Below are 17,043 nucleotides of genomic sequence, written 5' to 3' on the forward strand. Positions count from 1 at the left end.
CAAATCCATTTGGGATCATATGATCATAGATTTACAGCAGTAAAGGACCATTGATATCATTGAAACCAGATGTATTATGGGTAAGAAAACTGAGGGTCAGAAAAGGAAAGTCCCTTGTCCCAGTGGATTCAGACCTTGAATTCAAGATTCTGTGATTCTTTGGATTTTGCTTCCTTACTTCAGCTGCCTTCTCATTCTGGAACATTTCTCTGTCCCGTAGTTTCCTTGGCCACAGCTCCTTCCAAAGCTTCCATTTTGGGGAGGTACTTAGGTCTGCCATACTTCATTCCTGTCCAAGACTCTCAACTTTACCACCATATAGTTTCCTTTTGTGTAGTATCTATCTTCCCCTATTAGAATGTATGTTCCTTCTGGGAAGGAATTTTCTTCCTTTTTTTTTTTAGATTGTTTCACAAGCACTTAGCACACTACTTGGCACATAGTAAGTGCTTAATAAATGCTTGTTGCCTGCTTTCCTAAAGTGAACCAAATGGAAAAACAAATCCAGGTGGCACACAGCTGTAATCTAAGGCAGCATCAGATAAATATAATGAGAAGGCAGAAACATTGGAGAGGGATTCAGAGGACCTAGAAGAGACTTTGGATTGAAGAGATTTGTAAGGGAGGCTTCATTAAGCAAAGCTTTGAAGAACTATGATTTCAACAAGCGTAAATTGGGGCAGTCTTTCCAGGGGAGGGAACTACAACATGTTTTAAAGTTTAAAGACTGAAAGTAGTATATCTTTAGTAAATGTCAAGTGGCCTGGTTTGCTTGAAGAATAGATGATGAAGGGAGTGGTGAGATGCAAAATTGGAAGGGTAAGAGAAACCCTGAATGCCCAGCTAAGGGTTTTATATTTTATATAAAAATTAATAGAGAGGTTTTGAAGGTGAGGAGCAGCAAGCAAAGCAGGACTAGAGAAGAAGCAGTCAGAACAAGTGCACTGACCCCTGGCCACCATTTCTTTGCAGAATATAGAGAGGGATAACATCCAGCAGCTTCTGAACCTGAGCTGTAAACATTTGCTCTTCTAAACTCATCCTCAAGGAGTTAGTTTTGCTCCAAGAGCTCAATCCAATGGCATCTCCTAGAAAGTTAAAGAATCATATATTTAAAGCTGTAAGGGGTCTTAGAGTCTATGAAAGGTCTCTTTTCACATGAGATGAAATAGCTTTAAGTAACTTACCAAGGGCATATAGCTTTAAGTTTTTGAGGCAAGATCTAAACCGACTCTAAATTTAGCCTGATTTTCACTGTGCTAGCTGTCTCTCGTAGACATCACTAAGGTGGATGGGGGAAAAAGCTAACAAGCATTTGCTAAGTGCCTACTGTGTCAGGCACTGTGAGAAGCACTGGAGATTTCTCTTCCAAATAAAAACTCATACTGTAATGGAGAAGGGAAAAGGGGAGAAAAGGAAGAGAAGGGAATGGGATCAAAGGAAGAGAAGGCAAAGAAAGGGATAAGCCTTTACTAAGTACTGACAATTTTCTATATAGGATATATTGGAACAAATCAAAGGAATGCACTAGGCACAGGAAAAACTTCTCAGAGGAGGTGGGATTTTAGAGAGGACTTGAAGGAAGTAAGAAGAATCAGCACAAGAGAGAGAGAGAGAGAAAAAGAGAGAGAGAGAGAGAGAGAGAGAGAGAGAGAGAGAGAGAGAGAGAGAGAATGAAAGAGAATGAAAGAGAATGAAAGAGAATGAATGAGAATGGTCCTGACGTGGAGATCAATCAGTGAAAATGCCCAAAGTCAAGAGATAAGCATCTTAGTCAAAGAACAGAAAGAAAGCCAGAGTGGCTCTGGATTGAAGAATATATAGGCATGAGTAAGTTGCAAGTTGTTGTTTGTCCTTTGTTCTTGAAGAGAGCCATGACATCAAGGAAGTGTATTTGTACCATTGGTGCACAGGGTAGTTTAAAGAAAAATGTCCTATAAGCCTTGAGTGCCTACAGAAGTGCACCAATATCACCTCTCCTTGATCTCACAACTGCTTCCAACACTGTCTCACAGGGTGAAGGGGAGTTAACAGAGTAAACTAATGTATTTTAATAGAAGAGGGCTAGAAGTTGGCCCCTAGGTAACAAATAAGTATTTGTTGTGGCTTTCCTTGGACCACCTCCCCCTCTTTATTGTCTCACCCCCTTAGTAAATCTAATGTTGGAATTCCATGGCAGACAGGAGGGAAAGGTGAAACATTAGTAGATCAGTGGAGGGAGTAATTGGGGGGGCTGGTCAAGATGGCTTTCAATTCCTTAAAATTATGCTTTGCGGCTGACTGGTCGTTCTTCCTTGATGTAGTTCCAGGTGTGCCCAGGGTTGCACAAGTTGGATCTTGAGAGATGGATTGATGAACTAGAAAGAATGTTGGGTTGAGATTCAGACAAGCTGGATACAAATGGGCCTCTGTGGTGGCTGGGTGACATTAGGACAGCCATTGACCTCTCTAGAGCCCATACTCCTCTACTGTCACAGTAGCAGGATTACTTAAACTTTTTTCCAATCCTTACCCCAGTTATATAAAATAAAATTTTACTGGTTTACTGATAATAAATCCTAATTTTACAATTTCCATATTCAATTAAGTGACCCCCATATTGGGTCATGACCCACAGTTTAAGAAGCTATGGACTAGATGCCATCTAGGTTCTTTCCCATTCCAGATCTCGGATCCTAGGAGCCTGTGACCTCAGAGACAGCATGGCAGAATGGTAAAGAACACTGAGTCTAGAATCCTGCTTCTAGTTCTTATTACTTATATGACTTCAGCCCAGTCGTTTCATCTCTTAAAACTTCATTTCATTGTGAGTTGACTCAATACAAGTCAATATTGTGATACTTAGCCACAAAAAGATACTGAAAGTTTGGACTTAATGAAAAAAGGCATAGTGCCTTGATCTAGCAAGGCTTCTGGGAGTTGTCCAACAAATCAGAGAGGGCCAAGGACAGATCTGGAATATTATGTGCAGTTCTGATCAAGCAATAAAAAAGTAACCAACATTTCCTAAGGGATTCCTAAATGCCAGGTACTGTGGTAACTGTAGGGATTAAAAGAAAGGCCAGACCAATACCAAATCTTGACCCTCAAGGAAGCCATATATGTAAATGGAGGAGAAATCATGTAAAAAAATGGCTATATATGTCACAGAGAAGAGTAGACAGAAAGTAACCCTGGAGTGACAGTTCAAGTTCCTAAGAGCAGGAGCAGGGAGGGTAAAAGAGAAAAGATCTCTTGCAAAGGTGACATTTAAGCTTACAAAAACCCAGGAATGTCAAGGGTTGGAAGAGAGGAAGGAAAAAGTTTTAGGCAAGGTTGGTAAAAGGGGGAAAACACTACAAAAGCATAGAGATGAGAGATGGAGGGCCAAGTTCAAGATACAGCAAATGAGCTAGTATTGCTGCAGCCTAGATGCCATAGAAAGGAGAAATATGGGAGGATGGGAAAGTAGAAGGGGGACAGGTTATGAAGCTCTATATATGACAATAAGAGAGCTTTATGCTAATTTTTGTTGATAAAAGAGATCCCCAAGAGTTTGTTAGGAGTGAACTGGATGGGGGTATAGCGATGACATTATCAGATCTATGCTTTAGGAAAATTACTTTGGCATCTGTACAAAAGATAAATTGAAAAGAAAGACTTGACGAAGAAAGATTGGTTAGAAAGGAGACTACCAAAATATAAAACCACTGGGCTATGTGAGTGGAGAGAAGGGGACATGTAGGAAAAATGTGGTGGAATGAAAGCAATAGTTGACAGTAGACTGGCTATGTAGGGTGAGGACATTAAGGCTGTAAACCTGAGAAACTGGCAAGATTATTCACCAATAATAGGACAATTCAGAAAAAGGGGGGTTAGAAAGGAAAGAGAACGAATTTTGTATTGGACATGTTGAATTTGAGATGCACACAAGCTATCCATTTCCAAATGTACAATAGACTGATGGAAATAGGAAATTGGAGCTCAGGACAGAAACTCCAGCTTAATACACAGATAAGGGAATCATCCAAATAGAAATTTAACTGCACTCATGGGAACTGCAGATGAGATCATCAAGGAGATAATATTGAGACAAATCAGAGAGGGCCAAGGACAGAGCATTGGAGGCCATCCAAAGTCAGGGGACATGATCAAGAGATAGTGCATAAGAGATTAAGAAGGAGCATTTGGACATATAGGAAGATAACCAAGAGAAAGCAGGACTCCCAAAACTCAAGAACAGAGAGTAACCAGGGGAAACTGTTCAATATTCTCAAAATTGGAAAAAGGTCATGATAGTTGGCAATTAAGAGGCTATTGGTAATGTTGAAGAAAGCTGTCAGTTGAATTATGGGGTCAAAAACCAGAGAACAGGGGCAGCTAGGTGAACAGTGGATAAAGCAGGAGCTCTGAAGTCAGGAGGACCTGAGTTCAAATCTGATCTCAGACATTTAACACTTCCTAGCTGTGTGACTCTGGGCAAGTCACTTAACCCCAATTGCCTCAGTGGGGAAAAAAAAACAAAAACATAGCACAGGATTTAGAAGGGAATAGCATTAAGTAAAGATGACTTTTTCAAGGAGCTTAGCAGAAAAGGGATAGAGATAGAGGCTGAAGGTGTCAAAGATCTTAGAGGCCAGTGAAGGTTTTTTGAAGATGAGGAAGACATGGGATATTTGTAACAGGGAAAATGACAGAATATAGACAAGTAACTCAAAGTTAGAGAGGGATTGACCTTGATGATTTTAAGAGATATTGATATATAGAGAACATAAAGAGGAGGTAGTCACGTCAGTAAAGACTTCTGTGTTTATGCCATTTGAAGTTTCGTTGAAGGAGCTAAGAATGTTTAATTTTGGGAATGGAAGACTTATCAAGGACAAGACATGATGGCTGGAACTCAACATTTGGAGGTCAGTCATGTGGAAGGCACTTGGATTTAATCTCCTTTAGACTGTGAAGCTGGATATGGAGTAGAAGTTGCAAAGAGAAAAATTTGGCCTCAAAATAAAGAAAACATTCTTAACTTTGAAAGCTGTTCCAGAGTGGAATGGCTACCTCGAGAGGAATGAGTTTCTTCTACTAAAAGTTGGAGGAGCAATTTGGGGCCATATGGATAGGAAAGCAGAATCTTATACTTCTACAGATTGTGCACTATAGTGCCTAAGTATCAGCAGACTCACTAGATTGTTGGCCCATTCCTTTCTGACTTGGTTTCCCACTGCCTGTAGCCCAAATCTGGAATTCTCTCCTTTTCACTTCTCACTCCTGGCTTCCATGGCTCCCATGGCTCCCTCTGAGACTTTGCCCAAGTCCATTCTTCTGCAGCAGACCTTTCCTATTTCTCACTTCCCACTCTCCCTACTACCAGGGCTTTCCTTTTGAGAATTGAGATTCCTTTCCATCTATTCTGTTACCTCGCATAGGGACGTAGCTATATGCATGTTATTTCCCCAATTAAAATGTGAGCTCCTTGAGGTCACTGACTCTGTTTTTGTCTTCTTTAAACACCTGACTCATAGTGATGCCTTATAAATATTTGTTAGCTGATTGACTTTCCAACTATGAGAGAATTTGACATGTAAAAGAGAGGGGTGGATGAGCATACCTTTGAGCTCTTTCTAGCTTAAAATTCTATGTAGATATCAGACAAATATCCAAGACAAGGTAGAGAGCTTTACTTGGAAATCCTACCACAGCATTTTCTAGGTCCAGGTAAAAATACAACCTCTCTGGACCTCTCCTTCCCCACTTCTAAAAGGAAGGCTTGGGATTTAAAATCCCTTCTAGCTTTGAATCAATAATATCATTAATTTAATCTTGGTTCTAATAATTTAGACTACCTTAATTTTGTTTTTTTTCTGGAAAATCAGGACATCTCTAATGGAATTAAATAGAATTTCTGCTCATCATTGCTTAGCTTCAGTAAAGAGATTTGGGTTTATACTGCTGCCTCAGGTGGTAGCATCTCAAAATATAAAATGTGGTCAGTGTTTTCTGCTGGTCCTTATAGTTTTCCTCCCCAAAATGAGTCAATGAAGCCATCCCTAAAGAGCAGAAAGGGAGCTGAAACTTGTGATTAAGATACTTGTGAATACTACATCATTGGGCAGTCCTAGATCTGAGCCCATTTCCCCACAAAGGAGGCTGTGTGAGAGGACCTCAAAGTTTCCTTCCAGACATGGAATGCCATAATTCTAAGTGAGCTTGGGACAAGGCCCTTCTCCTGGGAACCCCTTGGGAGTGCTGGGGCCATTGGATGTTTGCTTTCCTCAGAGTCCTGCTGCTGCTTACATTGTTTGAAGGAACAATCAGGCCAGCAAGTTGACATCATAGGTCGATTCTGAAAGAGAGGAAGGAGATGCTGTAGTGAGATAACCCAAGAAAAAATCCCCAAAGTCTATGGTTCAGAAGAAGTTACAGCCTGAGAGAAGACCCAGACTCCAGTCGAGATCCAGCTGCTCTGGGATCCTGGCTCTGATGTGTTTATTCTTTGACCAAGAAACAAAGATCTGGGTGAGATCATGCCTCAGCCCATGAAAAATGGACAATTAAAACAATGGACCTGTCAGTTCTCTTCCCAGATTGCAAATAAATAATCAGCCTGTCAGGCTGCTGGCTCTACTGGACCATTAGTTTAATACAAAGACATTCAGGGGAACAGGAGGGACACCGCTGATCTATCACCGATGTGACTTTGATGAAGGCCCATGCAAAAAGGATTCTGGAACACCAGGGAGGGTGAATCTCAGGCTGTGGCAAAGAGGACATTGGCTACAGTTAGCATTTATTATGAAAGCCATATGTGTTTCTTCCCCCCAAAAAACTAATTAAATGAGTTGCTTCTTATATCTTATATTTGAGATACCATGACATGTGGCTAATAATGACGATGATTATATAATAATAATAATAATAATAATAATAATAATAATAATAGCTATTTTAAAGTTTGCAAAGTATTAATATGTCAACTCATTTCATCATTACAATGCTGGGAGGAAGATGCTATCATTACCTCTATTTTACAGATAAGGAAACTGAGTCAAAGAGAGGTTAGTTAAGTATCTTGCCTAGGGGCACACAGGATTGAAATCAGATTTTGCTAACTCCAAGTCCAGAACTCTGTCCACTGTGTCAGCTAGCTTTCTTTCCAGAAGATTCAAATTGAGTCAAAGAGACCTGTAACTAAATCCTACCACAGACACTTAATGGCCAAATATCCTGGGGAAAGTCACTTTTACCTCCATTGAAGTCTCAGTTTCTCATATAGCACCTACATCACAGGGTTATTGTAGGGTCAAAATGTGTGCAAAGTTCTTTATAATCCTTAAAATGTATATGACTATGAGCCATTATTCTTTTGGTGAGAGCTAATCGTCTATGTTGCCTTGTGTTTGCCCATTAGGTCTCCAGGGAAACCCCAAGAGTGAAGGTTGCAGTCAAGTTTGTAACTGTCACAATGGAGCCAGCTGTGATCCTCAAACCGGGCAATGTCTCTGCACATCTGGATGGACAGGACCTACTTGCCAGGAAGGTAGTGCTTCATTTCAAGGCCAAAATGTTTCATCCCAGTGATGGAGACAGTAATAGGAATCTAATCGACTTTCTACCACTCTCATGTTTGCAAACACTTGGACTCCATTCCATTCTATCTTCACAACAATCTTAGGAGGTGGGTGATAAAAATATTGGGCAAATAGGTAAACTGAGGATCAGGATGATTTACTTTGTTCAGGGTCACACAGGCAGCCAGTACCAGAGACAAGAGATGAACCCAGATTTTCTTGATTTCAATTCACTGCTCTACCCACCATAAGCATACAACTTCAAGTACATAATAACATATAATAAGCACTTATTATATTGTGTTGGGATCAGCTCTTTGGTGAAGTGAATAGAGTACCAGCCTTGGAATCATGAATCTGGACTTAGACAACTGTGTGACCTTGAGCAAGCCACTTAATCCTATTAACTTCAGTTTCCTTATCTGAAATAAGCTCCAGAAGGCAATGGGAGTAAACTACTCTGGTATCTTTATCAAGAAAATCCCAAGTGGATTCACAGAGAGTCAGACACAAATGAAGCAACAACAACATTGTATTACCTTATAAGGATTGAATTTTGAATTAAAAAAAAAATTTCCCAGCATATTTTTATCATCATCCTCATCTTCCTTTTCCTCCTCCCCTCCTCATCATTCCCCCATCATCACTATTATGATTATTATGAACATCACCACCAAAAGCACCATCATTATCTTTGTCAAAACTACAGCTACCATCATCCCCATCTTTGTCTCCATTTCAACAACTTGTTACTTGATGGTAGAATATGAATTAAAATGACGATTTAGCTGCATTCTTTAGTTAACTTCTTTTTAGTATGTGCCATATATTATATCTTTATATCTCAATGTTTGATAATGACACTTTTGGCTAATATCAAAATAATTTGTGTGCATCAGTGCAATCTACGTCAAAATATTAAAGAAGTCACTTTAGTCAAAATACCTTTAAGTTATTTCACTGGTCAATCAAAAAGATTGCATTGGTTTTTACATGATGTTGAGACAGGTGATAGTGATGTCATGATAAAGGTGGTAATAGTGATATATGCATGGTGGTAATAATACTAGGAGTGATTATAGGGAAGGTTCCAATAAAAACAGCATGGGGGTAATGAGGAAGGAAAAAATGGTGGTTGGGATAAAGATAAAGATGATCATAGTAATGACTAATGATGATGATAATCAAGAGAGTGGAAGTATTGATGAAAATATAATGATGATGATTGTGGGGATGACAAAGAAGATTGTAGTGATTTTGATAGCAGGGGAGCTAATAAAGATGGTAAAAGTAATGATGGGAGTGATGATGAAGATGGTGATGGTGATAACATTGATTATAATGATATGATAAAATGATAATGATGATGAAGATGATAATAATGGTGGTTAAGCTAATAATAATGCTGATGATTAAGATGATGATGAGAAAGGTAACAATAGTGATGATGATGAAGATGTTGATAAATATGTTGGTGATAAAATGTAGGATGGTGACAAGAACAGTCATTGGAATAATAATCATGATGATATTAGATAGCTATAGTAACTACATTAATGATGATATAAAGCTCACTTTCCCCCCCCAAGGCAATCAAGGTTAATTGACTTGCCTAGGGTCACACAGTTAGTGTCAATTGCCTGAGGTCAGATTTTAACTCAGGTCCTCCTGACTCCAGGGTCAAGGTTCTATCCACTGCACCACATAGCTTCAGATTTTTAAGATTCACAAAACATTTTTCTCATGATAAAACTTCCAGTTAAATAGCAAAGTAATATTATTCCCATTTATAGATGAGAAGTTAGTTCAATTTATATTCATATAACATTGTAAAATTTTAAAGCATTTTATAAATAGTATTTAATTTATGCTCACAATAATCCTAGTGCTGTTGTTATTATCCCCATTTTTCAGATGACAAAACTGAATTTTTCAAGATCCTACAAATATTAAGTGTCTGCAATTGGATTTTGAACTGGGTCTTCTTGACTCCATCTAGCAGCCTCTAGGTCAAACATTTACTAAGTGCCTACTATGTGCCAGACAATGTGCAAAGAAAACAAAGACAAAAAAGTCCCTGCTTTGAGAGGGCTGATTTTGCATTAGCCATATACAACATGGGCAGAATTAAATAAATATAAATCACTTTAAAGGTACATATAAAGTGATGCCCAAAGGTAGAGAGAATTACTACCTGGGTGACCAGGAAAGGCGTCATATTGGAGGTGGCCCATAAGCTATTCTTAGAAAGAGATTAAGTGATACCCCAGTATAAATGGACCTACGTTTATCCAACAGTTCAAGAAAGGAGGGAAGAAATAAGCATTCACCCACTATGTTCAAGGCACTGAACTCTCATCTGATCCTCAAAACATCAACACATCTAGTGATTTGTCAATTAAGATAACTACATTTCCCTCCCAAACACAAAAGAACCTACACCATTTTAAAAATTATTTTAGATAATAGTGTTTTGTTTTTCTCTAGATATATGAAAAGGAAAATTTAAGCATTCATTTTTATAAGATTTTGATTTTCAAAATTTTCTTTCTCCTTCGATCCCTCCCCTCTTCTCTTCTGAAGAACGTAGTTGGCTCTAGTTTATACATGTTCTCTCTGTAAAACATATTTCCATATTAGTCACAGTTGTGAAAGAAAAAAAGCAAATCAAAGGGGAAAAACATGAGAAAGAATAAAATGAAAAGATATGGTTTGATGTTCATCAGTTCTTTCTCTGGGTATGGACAGCGTTTTCCTACATGAGTCTATTGTAGTTGTCTTGCATCATTACATTGCTGAGAAAAGCCGAGTCAATTATAATTGATCATAACCCATTGTTGCTGATTCTGTGTACAATGTCTTCATGGTTCTGCTCATTTCACTTTGAATCAGTTCATACAAGTCTTTCTAGGTTTTTCTGAGATCTGCTTATTATTCATTTCTTATTGCGCAGCACTATTCCATTACATTCATATACCACAGCTTATCCACCTATTCCTCAACCGATAAGCATCTCTGCAATTTCCAATATTTTCCATCATGAAAAGGGCTGTGATAAATATTTTTACACATGTGAGTCCTTTTCATTTTTTATGATCTGTTTGGGATATGGACTTAATAGTGGTATTGCTGGGTCAGAGTATATGTGCACTTTGGTTGAAGAACCTTTACTATTAAGAAAAAACAACCAGCTTGACAAGTTTTTCTTTTTTCTTTTTCTGTCCTAGACATTCTCCTTGACATCTGATAGGTTTGTGGCTAGAACTAATTAGCAGTTATGCCAAACCAAAGCAAAACACTTCATTTTCATTGATGTTCAGTCATTTCAGTCATATACAACTTTCTAGGATCCCATTCGAGGTTTTCGTGGCAAAGATACTGTAGAACTTTGCCATTTCCTTCTCCAGCTCATTTTGTAGATGCAATAGGAGGTAATCAAAGTTAGCATGTTGTGCAGAGTGACACAGTACTAAGTATCTGAGACTGGATTGGAATTCAGGTCTTCCTGACTTCAGGCATGGCATTTTCTCTACTGTGTCAACTAACTTTGTCAAGGTCCCTGAAATTCATCTTCAATAATCAGGCTTCATCACATTCCTTGACAAGAATATTTACCCATGGTTCTATTATACGGCACTATTTGGATACTAACTAAACTTTCACCCAAGTACTGACACCTTTTCATACATATCATTTTCTAAGCTTTTCCCCCTCCGTAGTCTAGATCTAGGTTGATTCACAGAATCTCCACAAGAGTCCTCTTCCTTCTCCAGTACAGAACCTGAATAAATTAGAAAATCTGGTCTTGAACCCCATATCTGCTGCCTTCATGATATGGGGCACAACTTCCCTGGGACTCAGTTTCCTCTTATGTACAATAATGGGTTTGGGTTTGTTCCCTTTCATCCTTCAACCTACAATCTATGGTCCTGAATATTATTCTAATTAAGCCTAAATTATAAACCTGCTCCGTAAGCTGGAGATAGTTTCTGTTTTTACTCATTTCTCATATTCTTTTTTTTCCTATTCTACCATGCATTATAGTTATTTGTCCGTGTGTCTATAACTCAAAAAGACTGTGGGAAATTTGACCTCAATTTGTTCTCACCCAAATGAATCTTAAGTCAAGATTATCAGTTGGGAATCATTTTATTCAACCAGTCTAAGTACCTTCAGCATAGATTTTTTTTTCACTAAGGTGCTCTAGTAAGAATAGTTAATACAAAACATCTTCCAAAAAGTCTGTGATACACTTTCCCACAATTACATAACAAGTTCAGGGGAAAGTAAGCTCAGGCTTAGAGAGCATATATAACAAAGGGTAACTCACACTTCCTGGTTGTTGTAATTTTTTTTCCTTCCCATCTATGGAGTGCACAAGAAGTTTTTCTTAGGTATGGCATAGTTTCCTTAATGGACTTCTTATGTAATTGTGAATTAATGTCTAGTCTATTCTTGTCATCACTTAATCCATAGGTGTCCTTGGAATTTTGATGTAAAGAGAGGAAATTTGCCATTCTATGAATACTTTGAAAAGTGAAAGATACTCCTTTAGCCAAAAGTCAGGGGAGGATCTAAGTTAAAGAAAAAGTCAAGGCTTCTTCTTTTTCTCCCCACTCCTACTCCTAACCAACTTGTTCTTTTTCAAGAAGTGGGCTGGTTTAATTTTGTTTTATTTGTTTTACTGGAAAACTACATGTACTCCAATCTTTTGAATGACTCATTTCTCAACTTGTCTGATAATTTATAGATCACTCATAAAGTGAACAAGTTTCTTTACCCCATCCAGCTGTTTTCATGGGTAATGCCATTTCAGTTCCAAGCTTTTGGTTTTGTTTTTGCCCTTATATTGAATCCTATTATTGTTTGAAACTCAAGTCTACAATTGAAATGAATTTATTGTTTTCCTATGGTTGAGATACCAAGCCATCTTATCACTTAATTTAAATAAGATGGGGTGAGTAAATTAATCAATCTCATCTGTCCATATCTTATCTCCCCAATAGGATTGTGATCTCTATGAAGGAGGAAACCATTTCTTATTCATTTTTTTTATTCCTACTCAATAGCTAATACAGTGCTTTGGATGAAAGATGTGATAAATACATATTTATTAAATTGGATGCCAGTTTAACCATGTCTAAATTCTTCTCAAAATGCCCATTCTTGTACCCATCCTATTTTATATATACTATATATAATCTATTTGGGGGGAGGGGCAAATAGCTTGTCTAGTGCATAAGATGCCAGATTTGGAATTGGAGAAAAGGTTGGAGTGAGTTGAGCCTTAACTTATGATCCTGGTTCAGATGCCTACTAACTGGGAAGGGAAGTCATTTGATGTGTTCTTGCTTCAGTTTTTCAGACTAAATGCTTTCTATGGTCATCTCCAGTTCTAGATCTATGATCCTGTGGTTCTTTTGATAATAAACTCTATATCAATATCAAAAATCTATATCAATATCCATTGATCTTAGGATCCTGTGGTTCTCTTATCCAGCTGAGAAAACTTATTCTCCTTCTCTTTAGACATAATATCCTTTCCTGTGTTAGAGAGTCATTATACCTTTTTCAACTTCATTTTTTTTCCTCAGAGAAAACAGAAAGATCAAGCTACATGATGACTAAAACCTCTTCAGATTAAAATCAGTTACTATGACAATTCTTATATTTGATCAGTCCCTTCTCTCTCTGTCTCTCTCTGTCTCTCTCTCTGTCTCTCTCTCTGTCTCTCTCTCTCTTTCTCTCTGTCTCTCTCTCTCTCTGTCTCTCTCTGTCTCTGTCTCTCTCTGTCTCTCTCTCTCTCTGTCTCTCTCTGTCTCTCTCTCTCTCTCTCTCTCTCTCTCTCTCTCTCTCTCTCTCTCTCTCTCTCTCTGTCTGTCTTTGTCCTCCCTCTGTGTGTGTGTGTGTGTGTGTGTGCATGTATGCGTGTGTGTATTCACAAGTACTCTCTGACTTTTTTTATTTCCTTGTACTATGGGATCCACAGAATCACAAAATCACATAATTTCAGAAGTGGGGGTGATTTTATTAGTCACCTAAGGAAACCCTTTGCCAAACACCTAAATATTGGTCAGTGCTTTTTGTAGCCTTCCAGGAGAAGGAAAGCCACTAAGTCCCAAAGCAGCACATCTTACTTTGGCACAGCTCTAACAGATGAAAAATGTTAAATTTGGCACTGTAATTTCTACCCTTTGCTGGTAATTCTGCCTTCTGGGACAGATCAGGATATATTCATTCCCCCTTTGATTGAATATCCCTTTAAATATTTGGAATCAACAAACCTGACCTTTCAACTCCCAACCCATCTTCCCATCTGCAAGTTAAACATCCCTTGTTGAACAACCCTATACCCATAGGATATGAACTCATTTTATCACTCTAATTATCTTTCTCTGGCATCTTTCATTTAATTTATGTGCTTCCTAAAATGTGGTTCACAGAACTAAACATAACATTCTGGATCATGAGATTTTATATGACTTCTATTTACAATTTATATGCTTCTAGCCATGGCAGTTCCATTCTCTCTGTACCTCCATTTCCTTATCTGTCAAAAGAGGAAATTAAACTACACATCCCTTCAAGCTTGTGATCTTAGGACCTTTCATCCAGATCTTGAACTAATCAGTTGGATATTTTCGATAGTGTTCAAAGATCTTTGTGAGGCATAAATCATATATTGGGATTCAGTCACATTGATCAGGGGACATAAAGAGAGAATTGTGTGTCTTAGCCTTTTTGGCAGTCTGGTTAATCTTATAGATTCTTAGTTACAATAATATTTTAAATATATCATATTAATAATAATAAAAATAATAATCCAGAGACAACTTGGACAATATCACAAATGAAATCAATTACATTGAAATAAGTTATCATTTTTCAAAAAACAAGATTCCAGATTCCAGTTTAAGGACCTTTACAGTCAAGATAGAATAAGAGCCTAAGAAGCCAATCTTCTTTATTCCTTCCTCAGTCCGCCACCTTTCAAGTAGTTCAAAAGCACATTGGATTTATAAACTCTCCTATAACTCTGTTAACTCATATAGAGCTTTCAGTTCACTAAAATCCCCAATGTTTCATTGTTAATTTTGAGTTATGAACCCAAGTAATTTACCTGGAACAAGAAATTTGAGCTTTTGGATCCAGCATTTACTAAATCTGCCAAAGTTCTGTCACTTGGTAGAAGGTGAGATTTTATAGGATTGCATCTGTCTGCCGTCCCTATTGACCGAGTGTCTATTTTTGTGAGGTACTGTGTAGCCTCAGGCTGTATATTAGAATATCAATAAACATAAAACCTCATCCCTACTCTATTTGGGAAGATGAGATATATTCATGGAAAGTGAAATCAATAATAATAGGATTAAATCACAATAGAAGACAACAGGGCAAGAGAGATGACAAGGAAGGATTTGATTCATTGCCAGATGAGGCGCATTGATTATAAATGCTGAGTTCAGAGGAAGGAGATATCATTGGGGCCTGGAGTGCTTTAGGATGATGCCATGGAAGAGATGATGGATCTCAGGAGATGAGTGATTTGAATAGGAAAAAGCAGGGAGGGAAAGGAGGGAGTGAGGAGAAAGCATTCCAAACAGAGGAAAAAGGAGACCTAACCCAAATGGAAAAAGATGACATAGAAATGTAATACAGCAATAGGAAACTCAGTTTGATTAGAATGGAAGGTTCCTTCTTGAAGAGGATGGATGGTCACAACAAGAAAGGTCATGTAGGATTTAATTACAGATGGCCTTGAATATCAGACAAAGGAGCTTAGACTTTATCCAATATCTGTTAGAAAACCATTGAAAACCATCAAACATTTTTTTGTGTAAGGGATTGACAAGAAATATAGTCTTGGAAAAAGAGTAATGGCGGGGCACCCAACAAGATGGTCCCAAAAGACAGAGAGAGCAACTCTGAGTCAGTTATAGCTGCCATAACTTTGAGTGTTTTATTCTAATGGAGTAGAGTTCCTTTTTCTAAAAATGCAAACTCTTTTGGATTCTTCCAATGTAGGACAGTAGATTAAACACTAGTTTAGGAGTCAAGGGACCTAGGTTGAAATGCTCTGCTATTTACAATTTATGTTCTTTTAGCCATATCAATTCTCTTCTCTGTCCCTTCTTTTCTTTTACCATCAAAGAAGGGATCTGGACTAGACATCCCTTCTAGCTCATGATATTCATCAAGTTCATGAATCAATGGGTTAGATATTTTCTATAAAGATGAATCAATAGGTTAGATATTTTCTAAAAAAACTATAAAGTTTTTTTTTGAGGGATAGACTATATATTGTGATACAGTTTCATCAGTCAGAAGAGAATTTAAACCTTTGATTTTGACAATATTTTATTGAAATAAAGGAGAAAGGTGATTCTTCTATCTTGTGGATAATATTTTCATAATTTACCACAAATATATAAATATAAATCTATCCCATTGGTTACTATGGCCAGACCTGCCTTTCCTGTATTCAAGAGAAGTGAGGTCATGTGACAAGATGGAATATTCAATCAGAAGCTTGGCCACAATTCACCCATGAATTCAGTAAGCTGCCCAGGCTGGGCTCCAAATGTCTTTGTCAAGATGGCTCCTGCACCACTTGGTTCACTGTCTTCTTCAGATGGTTATGAGGCATCACACGTATTCCAGGCTGAATCCAAGAGATGCCAAGAACAGAATTGTGTGATATACCAAGGAAATTTTTATTTGTGATACACTTAAAGCTCCTATGGCCAAGATGAAAAAGCTATAATCATATCTAAAGATTCAAGAAGGAAAAAAAAAAACAGTGTCCCTATTGACAGAGAGCTTATGAAATGACAATCTGTTGATGTTAAAGCCTTTAGTACAGCAAACATGTGTCACCTCTGATGTGGCCTTCTAAGTCCATTTCAGGTTATAGGAACTATCACAGTACACTTACTTTTCATTCAGAAACTGGCCTGCATTTAGGCACTGGGAATGAAAAAAAAATTGACTTTTTAAAAATTATTTACAACCTGTTGTCCTCCTATCTTGCCCTTCTTCTTATACCTTTCTCCCCTTTACATGCTGTTATCCACTATTACTGACCTCCTTGCTGTTCCTTATACAAGATGCTCCATCTCTCCATCCTGGGCATTTTCACTACATCTTCCCTGTGCCTGAAATTCTTTCCTCCTCATTTCTCACTTCTCTTTCTTCATTCAAGTCTCAGCTAGAGTCCCATTAAAAAAAAAATCCCACCAATGTTAATGCTTTCCCCTGAGACTGTCTCCTATCTGTCCTGTAAATATCTTGTTTGTCCATAGTTATTTGTATGTTGTCTAAACATTTATTGTGAACTCCTTAAGAGCAGGGGGTTTTGTTTATTTGTTTATCTTATTTGTTTATTATTTTATATTTCTTTAGTTAATATTTTAATAACATTTTTAATATATTTATTCATTTATTTCTATCACTAGGACTTAGCACAATATCAGGCACAGTAAGCACTATCATTATT

General features: G+C 37.7%; 1 protein-coding gene across 1 annotated transcript in view; it reads left to right on the forward strand.

Moving 5' to 3' along the window:
• The window catches only part of LOC141561848 (uncharacterized), a 327,004-nt gene that overhangs the window by 255,689 nt on the left and 54,272 nt on the right, over positions 1–17,043 (forward strand). Inside the window, exon 15 of the mRNA XM_074301949.1 lies at positions 7,388–7,516. Within this exon, the coding sequence (XP_074158050.1) occupies positions 7,388–7,516 (129 nt within the window). The remainder of the gene's footprint in view (positions 1–7,387; positions 7,517–17,043) is intronic.

The sequence above is a fragment of the Sminthopsis crassicaudata genome, chromosome 3 (genome assembly GCF_048593235.1).
Source record: "Sminthopsis crassicaudata isolate SCR6 chromosome 3, ASM4859323v1, whole genome shotgun sequence".
Lineage (NCBI taxonomy): Eukaryota > Metazoa > Chordata > Mammalia > Dasyuromorphia > Dasyuridae > Sminthopsis > Sminthopsis crassicaudata.